This window comes from Ostrea edulis, chromosome 1 (genome assembly GCF_947568905.1).
Source record: "Ostrea edulis chromosome 1, xbOstEdul1.1, whole genome shotgun sequence".
Taxonomy (NCBI): domain Eukaryota; kingdom Metazoa; phylum Mollusca; class Bivalvia; order Ostreida; family Ostreidae; genus Ostrea; species Ostrea edulis.
Window position 1 is genome coordinate 111,554,266 of NC_079164.1, and position 25,781 is coordinate 111,580,046.

Here is a 25,781-nt window from a genome sequence, read left to right on the forward strand (position 1 = left end):
AATTCCCAGATTTTTATACCTTTAATAAAAACTGAAACTTTTTCAAAAGAACACGACGATGAAACACTGACATTTATATTTTCACATTTTGAATTCTTTTGTGATATAATAAAACGTTAGCGATCATTACACATATATGCATAATAGGCAGCGAATACAAGGGAAGCAACTCTCATACTTTTCGACATTCTGCACTCCGGACTCTGTGGAACAACACACAGCTGGTTTAGACAGATTATACTGTACATACCAATATCTCTCTCCATTTATTTAGAAAAGGAAGTGGATCATAAAACGTATTATATATAACTTGTTCAACATTGATCTTGAGTGACCTCGTGAATCTTATAAGCCATCGTGGTTAAGCGTCAGGGCAAATTCCATGCATTTTGCTAGTTGTTGCTATTCATATGAAAATTTGATTACAAGTATCAGCCAGATGATGAACAACGTAATCAGGCTACTTAACAGACAACAGACAACACCAACGGTAGCGTCAATTGTTCTATAAACAGCCTTAATGAAAGGTGAAGATAACGAACAGTGATCAATCTCATAAATCCCAAAAGCAATAAAAAATAGATAGTTGGGCAAACACGGACCCCTGGATACACCAGAGGTGGGATCAGGTGTCAAGGAGGAGTAAGTATCCCTTGTCGACCAGTCACACCCGTCGTAAGCCCTATATCTTGATCAGGTAATCCGTAGTTATCCGTGGTAAAAATCAGTATGACACGAATGGCCTAAAACAGGTCAGCTAACAAAGGAGCGCAAGTCGTGCCCATGGAATTTCAACAAACTGATGAAAGACCTGATTATTAAAGACCACGAATAAATTGTCAATGAGGGACTGTAGCATATCTTTTATATCAACTTCAGAATGCGTGTGCGTGAAATGAGAGAGGTGTTTAACATTTCACCATTTTGATAATAAGCAGGTAAAAGAAAACGATTATCAATTTATTTATTTAACTTTTCTTTTCACTGACGTAGAGCTTCAGGGTAGGGGAAATATTTTCAAATACAGAATGTCTTAGTTTAACCTTAACCCTTGAAACAAAAATCAAGGAGTGAAGTATAATCATTGTTTGCAGATATACTGTTCAAAAGTTAATGATTTTGAGTGTCGAAAGACATAACAGTGTCTGCTGAACCTCCGCCTTGGCACTGAAACCCTTCTGACCCCCCCCCCCCCCCCCCCCCCACTGAAACCCGCTATCATTTTTCCAGCATATTTATTTTAAAATGTGTTGAACGAAAATAGGTGTAATATACATAGCATGCTTTAAAACATGCAGTCCCATTGATCAATAAAGATATGAATGTCAACAAATATATGATTGGTTAAGAGAAAATCACGAATAAACCTTCCCAAAGTTAATACAAGTAAACTCTCACTCTGTCGTATACACCATCAAATGCCCACCGGAGATAATCGCATGGTAGAACAGACCAACCTATTGTGATGAACTTCCGCGCAATGACTCATGGTATATCCTAACAAAATCATTTTGTTTCAATTTTTTCAAATCCAATATGAAATTTTTATTTCAATTTTGTTGGTGTTTATCTTTCTTATTATTTGTAAACAGACGTGGCATTATAACACTGAGTTACAATGTAAGTAAGCACATGTGGCGTCGCCATTCAAAGTATTCCAATACATAATTTACAGTACGGGATTCTGCCTGAATGGCTCAGTATCATCGTCGCAAATCATGGCCATTGTCTCCATTCAGACTACGTCATAGCCTTAAGAGAAGACCCTGGGCGTTATGATACTGATTTTAACATATCAAGCAATAGGGTTGTGCTCACGTTTCGGGGAATAGAAAAAACAGCACTCGGATATTATCGTGAGGCTTGCAGCGGAATAATCAGAGTAGTGTCGATTGGGAAAACTGACAAAATAAGTTTATTGTTGTAGACTTTGCAAACATAGCCCCTGTTATTCAGGCGAAGTTCGTTGAACATACAGCTAAGTACTTACTTCTAAAAGAGAGCTCTATAAGCTTTTTGTTTGTCAATATCTGTAAACAAATGCTACGAGTTTTACCTGTGAGTACAGACGTTAAGATATCGAAATATAGTACCGTGATTGTCATGGGTCAATAAATGATTTTGTTATACACCTAAAAAGATTTCCTATATAAAACTAATGCGATTTAGAAGTAACATTTTTACTGTTAAACCAATTCTCACACTCGTGGTCTATTGACCGGTCAACAGTTTACGAACTGTTGACCGGGCAATAGTCTGCTTTATCTTTATTGGCTATGTAAGTCACGTGGTTCTCGGTCTGTTGCTTTGCAGAACAGAAACACGAAAAATGTAATTATTGATTATCAATTATGATGTTATGTAGGTTTACTTTTAAACTAGTGGATGCGTTGATAAATGTATACAATTTCTCTGTCACGTAATGTTAAAAGTTCAAAGTCAACAAACCATGCGCATCTAGTAAAACATCCTAAAAATTGAAAGTGTATAACAAAACAGTTATAGACTGTGTCCTCGGACAACAGCTGTTTTGTTTGACCCTCGAACGGATTTGTTGCCCTCAGCCTACGGCTTCGGGCAACAGACTCGTTCTCGGGTCAAACAAAACAGTTGTTGTCCTTGAACCCAGTCAATAACTGTATAGTGTCAGTTTATGAAAATCGAAGGTTTCACTGATCAAACATCTACAGCCAAAGTTTGAGGTGGAGTAAATACACGCAGACTCAGTAATCGTAACTAGCGACATTAGGCTCAGTACAAGTACGGATACTCTTTATGCAATATATAGGTAGAATATCAGTCACTTTGGTGTGGACGATTTTCCTTTGATATGGTATCCACAGTAAAACTGTTCTAAGGGAATGATTCCTACGTAAGAATACGACCATTCCGCTTGAAGTTAGGTTTTTAAGCATACAAATAGCATAAGCTTTGTACTGATATTTACCGACATCAGCATGTTGAAAGTAAGTTGTGAGTGTGTAATATATGTTGTAGGAACGATGTGCCCCAATGACTGGGTATTCATGAGGTATTGGCATACTGTGTACACGTTTTTTTTAGTACGCTATATGATCTTTTTGTTCTTTTATTTTGTAGAAATGGATCGCATGTAAGTTTCACTAATATCACCTATTGCAATCATTGTTTCTGTGTTGGGTGAATAGAATAGTTTTAGATTTATTTCTAATATGGATTAAATTTCTCCCAAAATTTCAAATGTTGTATTCCGTTGAAAAGAAAAACGAATTATACCAGAGGTTTTGAAAATTATATATCAAAATGTATTTTTTTAAAACCATTTTTCTTTTACTCCTGAATATCGTCTGTTATAATCCTCTAAATCTCCATTTAGCACAGAAATTTCCTATAAGGAACATAACATTAAGAGTTGGGGAAAACACAGATCCCTGAACACACCAAACCAAAGGTGGAATCAGGTACCTAGGAGGTGTAAGCATTCCCTGTCGACCTGTCAGACCCGCCATGAGCCCTATACCTTGGTGAAGCAAACGAATGATTCCATAGTCAAAACCAGTGTGTACAGAATGTCAGCCCGCATTTGACTTAATGACAGACTGATTTGCCAAATTATGTCGTTTTAATGACCATGGAATTTGCAAATTATTTCATAGGAATATATTTCCTTCACACACATTTTTTCGTAACTATAATATATATATGAAAAAATTAATGCAAATTCGATAACGAAACGTCTTCGAGTTTATTGGGCAGTTTCAACTTGCGTTCCATAGATATGGTCACTAATAATTATGAACTTTTGTACTTTTTAAAGTAGCATCATGATAGGCAAATGCACGTGTCTTCGTACGTACAAGAAATTAATATATTGTGTGATCATATTGTATTAACATTAGATAGATGATTAAAGCAGGTTTCCATGAGTTTGTTTTTGCTCTGCTCTGGATTTGTAATTTTACTAGGTGAACCCACGCGCAAATGTGGGAAATCAGAATTAAATTATATTGCATAGAGGAAGGACTTTTTAAGCGTGTTTGAATTCTTCCGCACATTAATTGGATGAACGATATATTTAATTCAAATGAATTTAAGAACAATATTTGAATAATTCCATGTATTAATTATGTTCACGGCGGGTGTGACCGGTCGACATGGTATGCTTACTCATCCTAGACACCTGATCCCACCTCTGGTATATATATGGGTCTCTGTTTGCTCAACACTCTATAGGAGTTGTGAGATTGATCACTGTTCGTTATCTTCACCTTTCATCTATTGATTGATTGATTGATTGTATATTGTTTAACGTCCCATCGAAAATATTTCGCTCAAATTGAGAAGTCACCATTACCGGTGAAGGGCTACAAAATGTAGGCCTATGCTCGGCGCTTATGGCCTTTGAACAAGGAGGAATTTTTATCGTGCTACACCTGCTCTGACACAGGACCTCGATTTTTGCGGTCTCATCCGAAGGACCGTCCCATTTAGTCGCTTCTTACGACAAGGGAGGGATACAGAGGACCTATTCTAACGCGGAGGATCCCCACAGGACTTCATCTAATGATATCATATACAGTAAATAAAACTTGATTATTAGGAAGTCACCTGGAGCTCTAAATTAAATGCTTTTATTATGTTACATAAATGATCCCTCTTCATATTGAAAAATAGATAATGATTTTACGAATGCAATCGTAATGCGTCATGCTGAATACTTGACCAAAGACAGAATTAACACTCGTTAATAATTTCAATATTTGAAACTCAGTATTGCGAATGTGTTTATAATGGGAGTTTTTGTCCAGTGCGACAATCAAATTATGAATGCACATCGTTTCTTCACGTCAAACACAATAATAATAATTATTATTATTTATTAATTATTATTTACAGTATTTATATAGCGCATTATATGATAGAAAAAAATACTCTAAGCGCTTTACATTAAAACAACAATAAACTACAGTTAAAAATTGAACATATCTAAAACAGTGTAAAAAAAAATATTCGTTTCATTAAAAGAATATGAATTCTAGCACCGTCGTACACAAAATCGTGATTAAACTACAGAAAATACATATAAAAAGGTTTCATAAAAAAGAATATTAATACTGTCACTGGAAATGGCTTACACAAAATCGTGATAAGGGAGTCTGAAGAAGTTTTTAATTTTTTCTTGAAAAGTTCGAAAGAATTTCGAAATATTAATGCACTATATGAATGACTAACATAAATACTGCTATACTGTAAATAGTGGGCCTGATTTTTGGACATTGTCAGATAGTATACAACCTAATTTTGCTAAAATGTTTAAGTTTTAAGGTGCAAACTTCCCAGAACAGTTCTGGACCAATCGATATCTGACATATTGGACAGTTCTGGATTTATTGCTTGATTTCAAGACCTTTGTCATCACAAAACATGTTCAACCAAAATAAAAAGAACTTTTTTGTGCTTATCAAAATGTTTGTACATATCACCAATTGTTAATGAACTATTACAAAAAGTCATAATAGTGAATTTTATAATAACAGAGACAATTAAGAAAGAACATTGAACATATCAAATGAATATCGTATTGAAAAATCCATTTTCGTTTGTCCTCAAGAAGGGACAGGTCGTCCCGAAAAAAAAATGACAATCTGGTTGTTCGTGTTGTTGATGATTTTAGTGCTTTGTATATTTTTTTTGTATCTGACCTTGTATTATCCATGTTGTGGATCCGACACTTAATTTTAGATATCGGGTATTGTTGGAACTTGGTTCTTATATATATATATATAATGGATCTTTGTGGGTCTAGTCAAAACTATGATACGTATAACTATCACTGAAAGCCTACACAACTTTATGCTGACCATATTGTAAACTAATATCGTACCTTTTTGGCTTGCCGGGAAGGCCCGAGAGTGTGCGAAGGGTATGACATTACCTCACTTCATTCTGGAAATTCCGATAAGGTGGATTCAAGACTAAAATTATTGATTGAAGAAATAAGCAGGCATATTCTGCTTATTCAACAACTCATTTCTTCTGTAAGATCAAAATCAAGCATCGATAAACAACGTATTAACTTCATTTCGTATTATCTCAAGTTGTCATTAAGAAAAAAAAAACTGGCTGAAATCCGCCACTTTACTTTCAATTTTGCTATTTCAGGGTAGTTTATCGAAACCGAAAGTATGTTTTTAATTAATTTTACGATATTTAGTAATCAAGTAACATTCTGTTATAGCTTACGGACTTCACTTCACATATAAAAAATATTAACGGTGCAAGCAGTGACTCTTGAGCAAATGTTTCGGGTTTAAGTATAGATAGACTCAAATATTTGAGAATAAAACTGACTTTGAATATATTTTTTGTGCTCAACTTTTTTATGACGGCCGCTGAGTCTCAGAATGAGGGAATTGAGAACATTCTCAGACTTGAGAATATTCTCAGACTTCAGTATGTTTTATGACGGCGGGGACAGGAGTTTAACACCAAGCATAGGCTATATAATGTACTCTTATAATAATAAACTCCCTTGTGCCTTCTCTGTGTTTACTAGTCTACAATCGCGGTAGTACGAAAGCTCAGGTTGAACATTCGGTATAGAATATTGTACTTCAAATATAAGATGAGCCATAGGTTGTGATTGTTCCTCCGTCAAGCACCGGATATTCGAATCGAAAGTCACGGATCATTTGGATATTCCCACGGAAGGCTTTGGGACAATATAGAGAGCTTTTTCTGCTTAGGCTTTGAGCGTCAGGCATAGGTCAAACTGTGTGACACTTCACCTGCAACTGGTGTAATCCGTAAATAAAATATGAATGGGGCGTGAAACAACAAGTAAGGTAAAAAAAAAAATAGTCAGGGTGTTTGGAATATATAGCTGCTGAAATAAAACAAAACGGTGATTCAAGTGTGATATTTCTGTCGAATTATGTTTGTTACCAATGCTGTGAAATTAAAAGAGTTTGAACAGTTGGAGTACAATATTTCTATAAATATATATGTGAGGTTAAAGGCAACATTTTTAGCGATATGTACACTTTGTAATGCATCTTCATTTCTGCACAAACGACAGTTGACTTCGCTTAGAAATGAAATAGTTTACCATACTTACTACATGCATTTAAAATTCTGATTGTAATGTACTGTCATGATCCGATGATAGCCAATTTCCACTGAAAGCGATAGAAACATGTTAATGCAGTGATTTATGTTGCTTTACTTATAGAGACGAAAGTATAAAAGCAGCTGACCTATCTAAAGATGAATCTCAAATAAATTTGGCAGGTAAGTGATTGCATCAAGTATAAGAATATTGATAACTTCAACATACGGAACTACCTGTCGAGTCCCACATACAATGCTATTCTTGTGAATAAGAATTAAACATAGGTAGGAAATAGATGCAAGGTGAAGATAACGAACAGTGATCAATCTTATAACTCCCATAAACAATACAAAATAGATAGTTGGGCAAACACGGACCCCTGGACACACCGGAGGTGGGATCAGGTGCCTAGGAGGAGTAAACATCACCCGTCGACCGGTCACACCCGCCGTGAGCCCTATATCCTGGTTATCCGCAGTCAAAATATAAGACGATAATTTTAAAGCTATATATTTTCTGCTACAATTTTTGTTCACGTAAAAATTATATTTTCAAATATACAGATAAATCATTCCGACAAGGCCTATTTTAATAACTGTTTATCCATGGAAATTTTTTCAACGATTACCATGCAACGAACGCATAGATGATTTTAAGACTTAATACTATATATGGTCTACTAAGTATAAATTACCTCACCTGATCGAAAGATTTTCAAGTCAGGTTTTCTGATAAAATTTTGTCCAGGATATCTTTGTCCGTATGTGTCTGTTAAATATTTGCATTTTTTAAGTGAACATGTCTGAGAATAATAAGGCCACGGGCAAATTGTAGAGAATAACATTGTTCGAATGCTGATGCCAATTTCAAGCTGTTCAGTTGGTAGATCAATTAACCTCAAATCTAGAGGTTTTTTAATTTAATTCTGGTCTGGCTCGTTTTTCCCCACTTCCCTCTATAGTTACAGTGTATAATGCCGTAGACCCAAACCCCATGAATGAATAGATAAAAAGTGTGCAATGGGATACAGGTTCTGGGTTGCGAGTCATCAACAATAAACGCTTTAATTACTTAGAAAATTCAGCTACTTGTCAGATAGCACAGTTGTTGACGTATCTAATATTCTAGATTCAGGGTCCATAAATTGAACCTCGGTTATGTCCGTTGGACACCTCCTGTTCCGATGTGATTACGGCCTATCTTAGTCTAGTGTAGTCACGCTTATGTATGAATGAATAAAGAATGTACCAGTATCCTCAGTGTAGATCCATAATTATGATCCTTAGGACCATTGTAGGATCTAATTTTTACATGGTAAAATACATCTTTGCTGGTAAGCAATGTAGCCCATACGTTTTTTTATGTAGCGAGTTTGTTTCCATCAAGTATAAGTGCAAGTTCTTGCAGTCGTTCCATGCTAAATTTAAACAGCTTTAACTTACGACATAATACAGGATTTTTATGACATGATATATTTACGCGGTATGTTATAGTGCTATGATATAGTATCATATGCTTTGATTCTTTAAGAATCACATTTTCCCCAGACGAGTTCCAAATATCCATTTCGTTAAAAGAGAAAATGGTATATGTATGGGGTTTTTTCTGCTAGATTTTATTTCAGAAGTATTAAAAAGAATGTATTAACTATTCCAATTCAATAATATCTTGATCATATAGTAAACTATCAATATGGGGTACAGTCAGATTAAAATACACCTCCTTAAGATAGCACACAGCGTAGAAAATATTCACATTGTTCAAAATGACAATCCCGGGCTATTGTATATTGTAGGAAGAAGGGAATTCCATGATATGACTGTCGATTTTTTTTTATATATTGTATGTCATATATATGGTATGGTTTATGTTGTGAAATGACAGTATGCTATAGAAAACGGTGCTGATGAACTTGAGATTTATGTTATAAATGTATTTGGAAGGAGTCCAGATTTGTGATATTTCTTATGAAAATTTTCGTTTCCGTAATATATGAAACCCATAACCATTGTTTATATTGTTTTATCATATACTTGGTAATGATTATGCAGGTTTTCCACTGCTTGATGCATGCAAAAATGCAGATCAATCCGGAAATTACGTGTTCGCTCGTAACAATCAACGTATCAACGTTTTTTCCCATGGTAAATCAATGTTTTTACTGTGGTAAATCAATGTATGAGAGTTTGTACCATAGTTTATCATAATTGATATATCAAAATTTTTAGCACGATGTTTAATCATATTTACTAGAGTAGGCCTAAATCGTTGTAACAAGGATCTTATCATAGAAAAATAATGTATCAAATATCCCCTGATCTGCCTTTAAAATGCAAAACGTAACTCGCATGTGAGAACATGAATATTATTTTATAAAATCAGCTTTCGAACTATCAAATTATAAAAAAAACAATATTTCATTAAACATAAAAAAAGTGCAGTGTATGATAAATAGAATATTACATGCTAAAATCCATATCATATGTCAAATCAGCCCTCCGACCCTATATCAACCTTCGACGCTCGGGCTGATATGACATATGCTATGGATTTTAGCATGTAATGTTCTGAATACCATATACATATGGTTATTTCAAATACATGTATATTCCACTGTACAACTATATGTATCAATGATACACCAATATTTTAGTAAAAAGGAGACAGACAAATAAATGACTTGTAAATTGAAAGTCAATTGTCGACAGATTAGCATATGGTAAAATGCAGGGGGAAATTATTTTGTATACACTTGCTGTTTTTCATTTAATTCTTATTTGTATTTTTCAGAGCAAAATATGCAGGGAGAAAGGTAAATACAATTATTGGAAAGAAAGTGTTGACTTAATGGTTTGAGAATTTATTCTTAACTTTGAACATGAGTGCAGTCAATATATGCTTGTTGCTGAAGGATGAATACAAATCCGTTCCAAGGAACCTGTTTTAGTTTTGAACTGATCTGGAACACTTTCCATTTATTTATTCAAGCAGGTTTTGAAAAATCATATATTTAACCTTCATGTATTATACTTCTACTGCTCAAAACCGAAAAGTGTTAATTAGTAATCTAAAAAATAAGTACCATGAAACGAAGGCGTTGTCATTACTTTCATAGTCTAAAGGATTTAAAGTAATTTCGATTCGGTGCAGTAAATCTGATCGACTTCCATGTTCATGGGATGGGACGTAAAATGGTGTCCCGTGTCACACTTGGCACCCAAAATACCGTTTTCCTGAAAAAGTGTTGGCTCACAGTAACGCTGACGTATAGGGACGGAAATTAAAGTATTAAAGTAGGCGCATGACGACGATAACTAACGCTTATGTATGGCGACACAAGTTACGGTTGGTGTATGGCATCGGACGTTAACTCTGTTGTAAGGTGACATACGCTTACGCTTGTGTTGGAACAATTACAAATTTATCAGCATATAAAGTTTAAAGTAGAACGATGTACAGTGGTATATACTATTGCCATGCAATATAGCTCTTGTTACAATTGTGCTCAGGGATTTTTATGCCCCCCTTTGAAAAAGAGGGGGCATATTGTTTTGCAACTGTCGGTCGGTCGGTATGTCGGTCTGTCGGTCGGTCGTCGGTCGGTCTGTAGACCACGTGTTGTCCGTTCAATATCTTGAGAACCATTCACTTGATGATAATGATATTTGATATGTTGGTTGGTTATGAGTAGAAAATGACCCTTATTGTTTTTCAGGTCAAAAGGTCAAAGGTCAAGGGTCAATCTACTCTGGATATAGGAGTATAATGTCCGCTCAATATCTTGAGAAGCTTTTGCTTGAAAGACATCAAACTTGACACACTGGTACATCCTAAGGAGTATATGACCCCTATTGATTTTGAGGTCATATGGTCAAGGTCAAGGGTCAAACTGGGCATAGGAATATACTGACCATTCAATGTGTAGAGAACCCTTTGCTTGACAGACATCAAACTTGGTACACCAGTACATCTTCAAAAGAAAATGACCCCTATTGATTTTGAGGTCACATGGTCAAAGGTCAAGGGTCAAACTGGACATAGGAATATACTGTCCGTTCAATATCTTGAGAACCCTTTGCTTGACAAACATCAAACTTGGTACACTGGTACATCTTTAGGAGAAGATGACCCCTACTGATTTTGAGGTCACATGGTCAAAGGTCAAGGGTCAAACTGGACATAGGAATATACTGTCCGTTCAATATCTTGAAAACACTTTGCTTGACAGACATCAAACGTGTTACACTGGTACATCTTCAGGAGAAGACGACCCCTATTGATTAAAGATCACATGGTCAAAGTTCAAGGGTCAAACTGGACATTGGAATATACTGTCTGCACGATATCTTGAGAACCCTTTGCTTGACAGACATTAAACTTGGTACACTGGTACATCTTCAGGAGTTGATGACCCCTATTGATTTTAGGTCACATGGTTAATCAACTCTTGACATAGGAAGATATTGTCTGCTCAATATTTTGAATTGATGATACTACTCTCAATTAAATGATGTGTGTGTGTGTGTGTGTAACCCTTTTCAATTTTGCACCATGGGGGGCATATGTGTTTTACAAACATCTCTTTTTTTTAATATTTGCATACTCATAATAGAACGGGCAGCAAAATAATCATATCATTTTTGATACAAATTTAATTCTAACGACATTTCATAATGCAAGGTGAAGATAACGAACAGTGATCAATCTCATAACTCCTATAAGCAATACAAAATAGACAGTTGGGCAAACACGAACCCCTGGACACACCAGAGGTGGGATCAAGTGCCTAGGAGGAGTAAGCATCCCCTGTTGACCGGTCACACCCGCCGTGAGCCCTATATCCTGATCAGGTAAACGGAGTTATCCGCAGTCAAAATCAGTGTGCCAAGAACGGTTTAACAATCGGTATGAAACAGGTCAGACAGCATTTGACCCAATTCGAGGTTGTATTGACGAACTTCAATCGTTATAACGACCATAGAATTTGCGAAATGCTGACTTCAATCGAGACTGTTGAAACCCCTGTACCATCAACTTGTTTGTCAGTAGCTTACCTCGATTTAAAAACTGACTATACGTAGAACAAGCTCTTTCATATCGAATCAGTTGAGATATATAAACACCATATGCAGGTGATAATGGAATATTGTTACATAAATATGGGAAGTTGACGACGGAGAAGCTGAAATCCCGTTTGTCATACAGTTGAGTTGTCAGTTTGTCGTTAATGTCTACTTTCAATAAAATATCTAAGTATGAAGCAGAAATGGACGACTCTGTGGTGTCCTTTATTTCGAGCTCACAGGGATATATCAAATCGACATATGAATAAAAGTTATTATTGTTAATAGACAAAACGTCATCGTTATATCAAAATGTCGAATTGAAGGCCACAGCGAGATTTTTTCTTCTCACGTAGTTATTAATTAAATTATTTATTTCTGGCATTGTAGGGGACCGTATTTACTTCGGGATTGCTTTAAAATAACTACTTCAAAGTCAAATCAAAAACAGAAAATAGTGAATGTCATAAGCAATAGATATGTAAATGATTTAACTTAAATTATAACTACATGTAGACTATCTTCAACCCATCGCCCATATTTTGTTAATTAAAAGCAAAAATAGTATATAGTCGTGTTTCGTTTTGAAACCTAGTAAAATGCAGAAGACAAATATGACAAGTGGTTTAAGCCAACTACAGTAGTAATGACGTGTTTTATTAGAATAAAATCACATCATTTATGTTGTGGTAACTTAACGAGGTCAAATCGTAGCTTATGAGCCTTTTGTATTTTGTGTTAATGAAATACAAAATATTGAATTTTGCTGATCAAATGGTATAGTGTACACAATATACTTATTTCCTTCAGAAGTGTGTATGAAGAATTAAAAGAGAGAGAGACTGGAAATCAATACCAGGATCTCTCCACTAAAGGTTATGTATTGTTTTAATCTGGATTTGAAAACTTACTTTTCATTATACTAATTTTCATAACAAGTGCTAAGATTTAATTATTTTCTTTATACAGGGAATCAAGAAATTAAAACGTAAGATAAATCTCTCTCTCTCTCTCTCTCTCTCTCTCTCTCTCTCTCTCTCTCTCTCTCTCTCTCTCTCTTCATCGCCATCCATCATAATTTTCAAGTTCTTTTCAAGAACTACTAGTATCTACCTTGTGAACGATAACCCATCTTTTGGGGAGGGGAAACAAAGACATTGTGAATGTTGTTTCCTGCCATTAGGACATTATTGTTGAGGAGAAGTTCTAATTTTTACGAAGGATAAGGACATGACCAACAATTGCGTTTATTCCATTAATCAAACTAATAGGGAAAGGGATAATTGTCATCGGGTTATTAGTTCCAAGAACGGGTACATGTAAAGTGAGAAACGAAATCGAAATGAAACGAAAGCTACCGAAAGGAACCTACCAAAAAGAAACAAAAGACGAATCCTTATGATTTATTGTGATAAATATTAAGCAAACGCATCTTGGTGCCACTCCCATTTCCGGGGTTTGTCATTTTCTGACCCCCACCCCTCCCCCACCCTTTGTGACAGTAGTTGGTTAAAAAGGGGGAAAAAATACTGAAAACAACTCATATAAATATGATATACTACAAAAAGTATGTTCTGTACCTTAAAATAAAACGTCCAATTAACAGCAAGTCTGATTTAAAATGGCTATCTTACAGACCCTGAAACGTGTTACTACACCTTAAAAACGAACCGAACCGTTCCGTGCAAGAAACGAACCGTACCGTTCAAGAAACGTACCGTACCGTGCAAAAAACGAACCGTACCGTTCAAGAAGCGTACCGTACCGTGCAAGAAACGAACCGTACCGTGCAAGAAACGAACCGTACCGTTCAGAAAGCGTGCAGGATAATATTATGCAAACCCCGCCCCCAAAAGCGCGAAAACGTACCGTACCGTGCAGAAAGCGTGCAGTTTATGTCACGTGACCCACTTTTTCAGCCACAGTATATTATTTTCACAATGGCGCCCGATGGAAAAGGAGGTCGTAGACTATCGCTGGCTATTCGAAGCATTATCCTCAAACATCACGAAGCTGGGTTATCAACTGTGAAAATCACCGAGATGCTTAAAACATCTTTGATATTCTTTTTTTTTTAAATTACTTTCCGTAAATGTCACATTGTTTCAGTGCATATATGTGTATGTATGTTATCAACAAGTACCCAAGTTTTGACTGAATTATGCATAAAAATTCGTTTTATACTGTGAACTGTTAACAGAAATAGACGTCAGATCACTGCACGGATTTTGCATGCATGCTTCTGCAGCCAGTCCTGTGTACTGTGGATGTATATTTCACTTGCAGACTTTTAAAGAGTGAACCAAGGGGCATTTCGTTGTTTTAACGGAATTTCTGTTTCAATCAATTCTTTTAAATTCAAGGGTGAAGTTAACTACAATACTGTAATAGTACTTACAAGTAGCCTATTTAATTTTTTCATATAATTAGGGACGTCGACGTCCCTGATAATGCTACTACACGTATGGCACAGGGCTTGCCGTAAGAAGATGAAATTGATATTTGTAGCGTTAATGTATTCAATATGTACTTTTCTACGTACAGTGTCTGAATCATATGAGAAATTTCTAGACCGATTAGAAAAATTGTCACGTTCTACACTGTAATATTTTCATTACTTTATTAGCAATAATTTTGACATATCTTTTTCTCTTCTACATTGATAACGACCCATATAGATAGATGTAGATTGGCGGATTTATTATATACACTAATAAACAATTTTTCATTACATCGACAGAGAAATAAATAGATACATACATGTGTAAAAGAATGTAAACAAGTTAAATTGATTCAAAGCATCAAATCGGCCGCAAAAAATTATTCATTTCAGCATTTTCAAGTATTTCAACAATATATAGAAAAGGTATAAGAAACATTTTTATTGCAAACTATACACTTGCCTTACTTTTCTGTTAATTTTTTTAAATTAAATTTTCAGTGATCAAAAATAAAGTCAGGGAAATGAAAATCGGACTTCGCGTGATAAAGGATAGGAATATATATGTATTATCATCATTTTATTTGATTCAAAGACAAATGCAACAGATATCTAACATTATTAATTATGAATGACTGAATGCTGACAAAAAAGGACGTACAAACTTCATGTGCAGATATCCTGGATCTTTCATAATGCCGATGATAAATCACAATAAATGTGAAGTGCAGAAAATAATCATTGTGTCATTTGCGATTTTAGTGTATTCAAAACAAAATTCACTTCTTCTTAAAAACTTTTCCAATTTAGGCACTGTAATTTATATCCGGAAACTTAATACGCTTTGTTTTTACACTTACGCACGCCCATGTTGGGGAGCAGTTCATGTAACAACTTTTTATAAAATCGTAAATTAATAAATGTCTGATGAGAAATGAAAAACAAATTGAAACGTAATAACAACCATTAAGACTTAGACTTAAGCAAATTCTAAAAACTTTTATTTATAACTTTTATGTACGTTATCAATATGGAATTATTCCATCGAAGCAATCAAAAATAACGTCTCATTTCCCCATGTGCACATTCTAACACAACCACAAATCCTGCAGCCGATAATCAAAGAGCCGAATAAGACCGATCGAGTGAAAACAAACTATCGAAACGTACAATTTATACGAAGTCAAAGCGTTCAGGCCACGCCCACCTCATTAATAAAACGTGCAAACCGTTCACAAAGCGTGCAGCTATTTTTAGCAAACCGTACCGTGCAAGAAGCGAACCGTACCGTTCAAGAATCGTACCGTACCGTGCAAGAAACGAACCGTACCGTTCAAGAAACGAACCGTACCGTTCAGAAAACGAACCGTACCGTTCATAAAGCGTACCGAACCGTACCGTGCAACTGGTGTAGTAGCACGTTTCAGGGTCTGTAAGAGGAAATTGTTAAGAAAATTATTATATATTTTTCATATTTTTCAATACTGTTTCAAGAGGGTGGGGGTTGGGTTGAAAAACTGTTTATTGGTTATGTTCTTAAAATCGTCATTTGTGGTGGCAGGCAGTAAAACGTAATAAAATTTGAAAATTTGAATTATAATTCAAGTCTTTTGCAGTATATCTGTTTTTTACAATATATTGTTACAATCGGTGGGAGAAGGAAATAAGGGGGTAGACAAATGACAAAGCTAGAAGGGGGCGGCACCCATAGGCACTTGCCTAATAGTTTCATAATAAGTCATGATGATTTTAAAATACGTATGCATTTGTATGAAGTATGAAAGGCGAAGACAACGAACAGTGATCAATCTCATAATTGCTATAAGCAATACAAAATAAATAGATGGGCAAACACGGACCCCGTGCAATATATATATAATTAAACACGCTATGATAAATCAGAAATATCATCTCAATATTTAAAGGCTAATTTACTCGGTAATTATCAGATTATTTGTGTTTGCATAACTATCTTTTTCGTATTGCTTATAGGAGTTATGAGATTGATCACTGTGATTTCAGCTTCTCCATCGTCAACTTCCCATATTTATGTAGCAATATTCCATTATCACCTGTATATGGTGTTTATATTTCTCAACTGATTCGATACACAAGAGCTCGTTCTGCGCATAGTCAGTTTTTAAATCGAGGCCAGCTACTGACAAACAAGTTGATGATACAGGGATTTCAACAGTCTCGATTGAAGTCAGCATTTCGCAAATTCTATGGTCGCTATAACGATCTAGTTCGTCAATACAACCTATCATTGGGTCAAATGCTGTCTGACCTGTTTCATACCGATTGTTAGGCCGTTCTTGGCACACTGATTTTGACTACTGATAACTCAGTTTACCTGCTGAGGATATAGGCCTCACGGCGGGTGTGACCGGTCGACAGGGGATACTTACTCCTCCAGGCACCTGATCCAACCTCTGGTGTGTCCAGGGGTCCGTATTTGCCCAGCTCTCTATATTGTATTGCTTATAGGAGTTATGAGATTGATCACTGTTCGTTATCTTCGCCTTTTGTTTAACACCTTCACCTTTCATATATATATAAATATATATATATATATATATATATATATATATATATATATAAGCACTAAAGTTCCAACATCACCCGATACCTCAAAGTGTTGGATCCACAACATTGATACAAGGTCAAATACAAAAAAATTATACAAAGCACTAAAATGATCAACGACACGAACAACCAGATTGTTAAATTTTCGGGACGACACGTCCCTTCTTCAGGACAAACGAAAAGAATTACATAATGTGGTCAAAATCAACAGAGCATAATAACAAAAACTACATATAAATACATCTAGCACTACAACTACACTAATCTACAAACGTATTTACAACGCAGACTACATGTTTTTTTGTCTTTAGGCTTGCCAATCAATGTTAAAAGTGGAGCGAATTAGGACATGCCTTATTCGTCCAAAGAGCTGATCCATGACGATAAATGTCATCTTTGTAAAGTTTTTCAATTCCTATTATAGAATAATCGTCAATACTATGAGAATCCGTATAGAAATGATTAACAACAGGGTCAACAGTTTCTCGTCTAATAAATGACAAATTCAAAACATGCCTTTGATATAAAGTTACGCCAGTTTTTCCCACATATACAATTTTGTTACATTTTTTTGCAAAACATTCCATAAACTACATTGCTAAATTTACAATTGATATAATTTTTGATATGATATTTGTAACCGTTGCAGTCCTCAAATTGATTGGTTTTAATGACATATTGACGAAAAGTACACTTTTTAGCACCACACGGCTCACATAAATTTTCTTTTAAAAAAAATAGATTATTGTGTTTCTTATGTACCAGAATGTCTTTAAAAATTTTGTCTCTTTTAAAAGCCACTATGGGCATATCTCTAAAAACGTTTTTGAGGCGGTCAGAATTTTCAAGAATTTTTTGACGTTTTTTTTAAATCTTATGAATATTGGGAAGCCCTTTAGAATAATCTACCACAAAGGGAACACGGTTACCGTATTTCGTCTTTTTTCTCTAGTTTAGGAGATTTGATCGGTCGAGTTTATCTACTTTCTTAAGTTCATTTTCTCCATCATTATCTAAATAACCGCGTTTTCTTAGATTTTTCTTTATTTCCTTCCGCTGAATTTGATATTTTTCTTCTGTGGAACACATTCTACGCGCACGGAGCCCAAGTCCAAAGGGAATTTTTTTTTTGTAGATTCGGGGTGGCTAGAGGTTTTATTAAGGTAAATATGTTTATCGGTGGATATGCAGTATAAGTCAGTACAAAGGATTCCGTCAGTTATTGAGATTGTTACATCAAGGAATCGATTTTGGTGTTTTGATAGATGTAAGTCAAGCTGACTGTTTGGATGTATTTCATTCGCGGTTTTATGGAATTGTTTAAGTTCTTTTTCTGTACCCGTCCAGATGCAAAAAATATCAATATGACGTACTTAAAACAATGGTAGTTTTGATTTTTCGAGAAGAATCCGTTCCCATCCCCCATGTAGACACAAGCGTAGTTTCGCCCAAGTTTTGATCCAATCGCGGTCCCTTCAGTCTGCATGTAATGTTTGTTATTGAAACTAAAATTATTATTGTCAAGAACAGCATCCAAAATTTTTAATATACTTTTCATGTCTACCTCTTTTTCGTGACGCTCTAGTAATGCTATTTTAATGATATCGCGAGCTTCTTTTCTAGGTATACTGGGATAAAGTGTTTTCATGTCCATACAAAATAAAATAGAAGAATCTGTTAATGGTTGCTTTACACTTGAAAGTTTTTTCAAAAAATCTGTAGTATCCTGGACATAGCTACCAAGGGATCTATTCGCATTTTCAAGTTGCGACTCAACGTACTCGGCTATCTTTTCTGTCTGGTGTTGTCGGCCATTTACTATAGTCCTGAGTGGATTGTTATTTTTGTGTATTTTTGGGTTAGCTTGGAGTTTTCCTGATGTTACTTCGGTGGGTAGTAGATGATGTCTTAATTCAGACGAAATGGATCCCTTTTTATACATTTCATTAACTATTTTTTTGTTGTTGTTGGTAATTTGTTTGCTTTTATCGCACTCTACTTCACTGTAAGATAAGCTATTAAGCATTTCATTCTCTACTTGGTCAACGTATTTATCCGTATCCATAACCACTATCCCAGATCCCTTGTCTGCAGGTCTTATTACTATATTTTGATCTGTCAGTAGTTCTTGTATAGCCCTTTCTTCGGCGCGTGTAATATTACTAGAAAAAAAATCTACTTAGACCTCTGATAACGTCTTCTTTAACTTGTCTAATGTATTTGTCAAGTCATTTATCTCTTCCTTCCTCTGGTGTCCAATTCCTTATTAAATTATTATTTTTCAAATTTTCATCATTATTGAAAGAAGATTCATTCTTTGACTCTTTATAAAAAAAAATATATATATACTCGTTGCTATGAGATGTAAGCACGACTGAAGAAGACCGGTAACACGGTCAAACTATTTCAACAAAGTGTTTAGAGTTATATATATATATATATATATATATATATTTATATTTATATATATATATATATATATATATATATATATGCAAGGTGAAGACAACGAACAGTGATCAATCTCATAACTCCCATAAGCAATACAAAATAGATAGTTGGGCAAACACGGTCCCCTGGACATGTATATGTATGTGTGTGTGTGTCTGTGTGTGTGTATTCATAGACCTATTAAATTTGTGTCATTTTTATAATTTCATCTTATCAAAAATGACAGAAAATAGTAAAAATGATTGCATAGGAGATATATTTCAAACACTATAAAATTTGTAAAATCCAGCAGCTTCCGGAGGCTTCGCCCCCTAGAACCACAAACAGTTGTGTCGCTTGGGTTCAAATTACATGTGTACTCTTTAATAGTAATTTCCAACCGAAGTAATATAATTGCCTATGTCCCGATCCACTGGGGGCCTTAAGACGACCGGACTCCCTGCCTTATGAAGTTGCACCCCCTAACTTCAATTACTCGATCCGCCTTAATAGTATGGTACTATATATCTTTTCCATGATTGAAAGTACTCGCACCTAAGTAGTTAAAGATATAAATAAGATGCTAAACAATGTTTAATGCTAACCAATGGACATCTTAAAAATGTGTCAGTCAACCCCGAAAGATCATATGATAAATATATGTGATAAGTTTGACAGGGAACACAAGATGCTCGTCCATATCATTTTTATCAACATTTACGAGTTTGGTTTTACAATGTCGTTTTCTTCTGTTTTGTTAGATTTCCTTTTGTTTCGTTCCGGTAGGTTTCGTTTCGTTTTGGTAGGTTTCATTTCGGGAGATTTCGTTTCGTTTCGTTTCAATTTCGTTTTACAATCTATAGATACCCTTGAAGAACATTAGATGTTTATGTTTAACACAGGTATTCTTATGCTTGGACAGTATGCAACAATCTGTATGGGTAAATCATTTGGTCAGGGTCATATTCACTGGTACATTGTACCTTTAACAATAGAATGAAGTGGTTTAACTAGATCATCAATTTATAATACATTGAGATATAACATGAAAAACCGATTGCTTTAAAAAGGCAGAATGTCTTGGCTTGACAAAAAGTATTTGACCAAATGAAGGGCCGTTGACAAATATTACAAATATTTGTCAAACTGATCAATGCACGAAAGAGTAGTAGTACTGATCCTTACTTTTGCCGTTTGGTCGCTTGAAATGCTAACATATTTGTATGACATTTTCTAGGCAAACCTACGAGAGTATGCAAGGACCCAGTGCTGACAATAAATATGAAGAACTTTCAACGGTTTCTAAAAAACAAGGCAAGTCAAATTATATATATTTATTCATATTCGTGTGTTACTTTTCAACCGCAGCTCAATGTTGTGGGGGACTTAAAGACAACTAAAATTTAAAAGCATACAATACATATCACATAGCTGCTATGATTTCATAAAGTTCTATTATGTTGATCATGTTGTTTATTAATCGCGGTACGTGCTTTAGATGGAATACTTACGTTACCTTACTCCAAAGTATCCAAAATACACCCTTTCCCGAGGACACTTTCAAATGATAGAATCAATTGAAGAAATATCGTTCCTTTGAAGCAAAGCGGATTCTTTTGCCCCTTGGATGTTGATATTTAATCCTAATTTGAGTTTTGGTTTTTTTCTTGTATGAAAACCTACATTTAGATTCAATGTGGATTACAGGTGTCTAGAATTAAACTAAGATCGATGAGCCCCCTTTTCAATCCAATTTGTGGATATTTATGTGCAAAAATATGAATTAAAACTAGATTTCAACTTACGATTTTTCAACATATCTTTAAATTCATTCCTTTGTGACGTCCTAGATAGAGTAAGGGATTTAAATACTTCATCGGTATGTAAACAACGAAAGGTAAAAAAAACTGACATACGCATACCTAGAACTGTTCTTTGAAATATTCACAAGATCCACACTTGTAGAGGTGCTTAGATCATTTGCAAACATCCTCATGAAGTTTAGATTACTTATATAGCACCATGGGGCTAGGGGAGGGAGACAGTTGTTTTTGTCAACAGCAACTATAAGATTTATGAAATGAATATGAAATCAGGTTCATGTTTTGTTAGTTGTGTGGTGTTATGGAACCACAATGGGGATTTCAGGTGGTGATTTTCCATTTCTTTTCTTTTCAATGACAAGGTGCTTAGAAGGAGAAAGCATCCCCTGTCGACCGGTCAGACAGCATTTGACCCAATGATAGGTTGTGCTGGCAAATATTAGATCTAAATATGCAGTTGATAATGGAATATTGCTACATAAATATGGGAAATTGACGATGGAGAAGCTGAACTCATCCCGTTTGTCATATAATTGATGAAAGTGTCCCCATGTCCTGTAGATTGCATACTTTTATTTCTTAACCCTGAGACGCTCACGGTAGGAGGTTTAAAGGCAAATTATATGATTAAAACTCATATTTGCTTTTTCAAATTGATGATAATGAATTACAATAGAGCTACATGATAGTAGAGATCTAAAAATGCTAAGACATCTTTCAGAATCTTTTCAGCGTGATAGTTAAAGGTTCTTATTCCAAATATCCCAAGGATATAGTTGCTGTTATTGATATGACAGTCTCTTATTTGGCAGGCCCTCAGTATCAGTTTAAAGAATTACACTCTATCAGTTAATGTGTATTTACAGTATTTACTCGTTTTAATGAAGTACACATCATATTATCTAATGAACGGTGAAGACAACGAACAGTGATCGGTGTCATAACTCCTATAAGGAATACAAAATAGAGAGTTGGGCAAATACGGACCCCTGGATATAACAGAGGTGGGATCAGGTGTTGAGGAGGAGTAAGCATCCCCTGTCGACCGGTCACAACCGCCGTGAGCCATATATTTTGATCAGGTAAATGGAGTTATCCGTAGTCAAAATCAGTGTGACAATAACGTCCTAACAATCGGTATGGAACACGTCAGATAGCATTTGACCCAATTGTATTGGCAAACTAGATCGTAATCAGGACCAAAGAATTTACGAGATGTTGAATTTAAACGAAACCGTTGGAACCCCTGCAACATTAATCTATTTGTCAGTAGCCTGCTTCGATTTGAAAAACTGACCATATGTAGAAAAGCTCTTGCATATCGAATCATTTGAGAGATATAAACACCATATCCGGGTGAAAATGGAATATCACTGCATAAATAATGGAAACTGAAGATGTACAAGCTAAAATCATGTACATGGTTATGCTGAATTCAAATATCTTGAACGAAAACCTTGCTTTAAAAAAAAAAATCCAGATTACCCTTATATCTTCATTCATCTTGATATAATGAATATTTACAATGTTGTGTTTGTTTTTCATGCAACTTTTTATTTTTGATATGCTCACATTTCTTAATTCATTGATAACTTTAATAGTTGGTTTTAATTCATAGTTATTAATTGAATATGTTTTATACAATTTATGTCATTTACTGGTACATCTTGTTAAAATCCTGTACAGCGCTTTGTAGCAATTTAACATTATATCTAGCGCTTTATAAATCCTGTATAATAATTGTTATGCAAAAATCATAATAATTATGATACTGTGTGTTGCTGTGGAAGCAGCAATGTGATGACTACAGTTTGTGAAAATGATAAGCAATCAGAGACATGCTAGTCAGAAATTTGCGGATACAGTCGAGTGTCTTATTGAAGGAGACCAGCTGATGAAGAACAATTTACTTGACTCAAATGTGTAATCCCGTCGCGTCGCAAATTAGATAGGCAGAAAGAGCATACCCGAAAATGGTTTACACAATAAGTGTAAACTAAAAAAAAACAAGGTTATCCACCAGAAAGTTATATCAAATTAGAATTTAAAGAGAACAACACAAAATAGTTTACGTTACCATATACCATTGAAGATATAGTGGTTCAATAACAGGGCTTGATTATTGTAGAACAATCATTATTTTCCAGCTAAGACGGGAAACCTTAAGGTGTCGATTCTTCCTCAAACCCTCGACATTCAGTAGAGAGAGAGTTGCGAGTCTTTCCGATGAGAACTAATGTCCCCTGTGACGGCAAACATTGCCAGAACAATGGACCCTAACTGCTATAACCTTTCAAAAGTATCATGCATAAATCGGAGTTAATGGCGCTTCACAAACAGTTGGTTATATATCTATATGATTGATTTTTTTCGGGGGAACGTAAAAAAATACTGGCAAATTCGTTTTCAAGGAAGGTTTCTGTATGAAAAAAGTATCTTTGGTGTGTGTTGGGGTAATATGTATCTTTTCTAATTAAGAGTATGCAATAAAACATGGACGAGATTTGCAATCCCTGTAACCTCCTCATTGCATTCAGTGTAGTTGATTAATGAAATGTCCAATATAATGCATTGTGAACAATGAATTTGAAAACCAAAACTGCTGCAAAATTCCGGATCAAATCGTGGTTTTCATCCTTAAGGGACTAGGATTAACTCATATCTTCACCAACCTCTACCTTGTCAAGGTTAATTTCTTTTTATTTCCTATTTTGTACGGAAATTCATTAAGTATCATTATTTTCTTTCAGATAATGTCAGTTAGTTCCCTACTCCAGTTTATTACTACATGTCTACTACTTTCAATTGTCAGTCATCTGATGTATGATTTTTTCATGTTATTTTTATTCTAAAATACAATTTGTCCTTCACAATTTCATTGCTATGTACTCGGGTAATAAATAATACCAATGAAATGTAAATTGTTTTCACAGATCAGGGAGATCAGACTTATTACAACTCCCAGACGGTAACGCCCACTGATGTGTACGTCAACACCTCATTTCAGAACTAGCCACGTGATAGTCATGTGAACTGTAGAAGATACTTACGATTTCTTGTTGTTGTTTTTCTGGGTGTGTGTTCGTGGGTGAAAATATATTACAGCAAGGCACTGTTTAATGAACAAACTACTGTCAGTCAATGACACATGCGTTATAGATGTAAATGATTCTCTTTCTGATGTACAAAAGTTAGAACTTTTCAATGTTATTCAATATTTTCTAAATGAATGTGACTGTCTTTCTCAAAAGAAAATGATTATGTACTTTTTTATTATGATACTACATGTACACTCTGTAAACACAAATAGGCCTAATATGCATGCATTGTATTTCTTTATTTATTATATGCCAATCATTTATTTATTATATACCCATCAATTTATCGTATGTTTGATACTTTTGATTCCACAGAGTGTGATCCGATCTTCCGGATCACCACTCTGAGGTTTTCTGATTCTGTATCAGTATCATAGGAAACTGATGACGTCACAATGCATCAACACATTTTTCTTTTGAAAATATTGAACGCGTCACAAACAAAACTGCGCACACAAAATAAATTTTCAATGTATGTCTGTGTGTTTGGTAATTTGATTACAATTAATATCTTATAAATTTGGATTTAGAAATACATAATTGTGTTAATGATAAATTTAACATTACTACAATTTCATTATATGAAGAGTTGGATCGAATATCGTTGACAGGCATCGTGTCTCGTTTGATCTGATGATCCGCGTCCGTCAACTCAACGTGATCCAACTCTTCGGATCAAGTTATTGTAGTAATGATATATATGTATCCATTGTAGATTGGTCATAATATATGTCAATTTTACAAATCATTGTAATGGGAGAAGGTGATCTAAATGTTTGAACTTGTGTTTAATCCTTTTGATGTTTTTATCAATAAAATATGACCAATTAAATTCAATAAACCTGTGGTGTCTTTTATTTCGAGTTCAAACGCATATATTGGGTTCATATAGGAATTAAAATTGTTATTGTTAATAGATAAAACGTCATCGATATATCTTAATGTCGAGTTGAAGGCCACAGCAAGAAATGCTTTCTTCTGAAGTAGAAGCTTTTAAATGCACTCTGATTCATAAGGATGTAAAAACAGATCAGATAACAAAGAAGCACAATTTGTGCTGATGGGAATTCCAACAGACTGTTGAAAGACATGATCACCAAAGACTACGAAAATATTGTCAATGATGAACTCCGGCATATTTTTTTTAGTTTTCACTTCAACTTCATAGTACCTTTGCTTACAATCAGAGTGATGTTTAAGATCAATTCTATGTGAAAATCAAAGAAATCAGATAGGGTCTGGCCACTCAAT

At 34.8% G+C, this 25,781-nt stretch overlaps 1 protein-coding gene across 1 annotated transcript; it reads left to right on the plus strand.

Annotated features, from left to right (window-relative positions):
* Positions 1-1,669: 1,669 nt before the first annotated feature.
* LOC130051338 (uncharacterized) lies at positions 1,670-25,365 on the plus strand. Its single transcript, XM_056153302.1, has 7 exons — positions 1,670-3,112; positions 7,211-7,269; positions 9,881-9,902; positions 12,964-13,028; positions 13,123-13,141; positions 20,847-20,923; positions 24,366-25,365. Exons 1-7 carry the CDS (start codon positions 2,958-2,960, stop codon positions 24,443-24,445), a joined length of 477 nt encoding a protein of 158 aa, XP_056009277.1. The 5' UTR covers positions 1,670-2,957; the 3' UTR covers positions 24,446-25,365.
* Positions 25,366-25,781: the final 416 nt, after the last annotated feature.

What these genes read in the sequence shown, in the direction of transcription:
- LOC130051338 (XM_056153302.1), top strand. Translation starts at nt 2,958, where the DNA reads ATGTTGAAAGTAAGTTGTGAGTGTGTAATATATGTTGTAGGAACGATG. An exon ending in TTTGTAGAAATGGATCGCAT is followed by an intron (nt 3,113 to 7,210) that starts GTAAGTTTCACT and finishes CTTTACTTATAG; the next exon opens with AGACGAAAGTATAAAAGCAG. An exon ending in AACGGTTTCTAAAAAACAAG is followed by an intron (nt 20,924 to 24,365) that starts GCAAGTCAAATT and finishes TTGTTTTCACAG; the next exon opens with ATCAGGGAGATCAGACTTAT.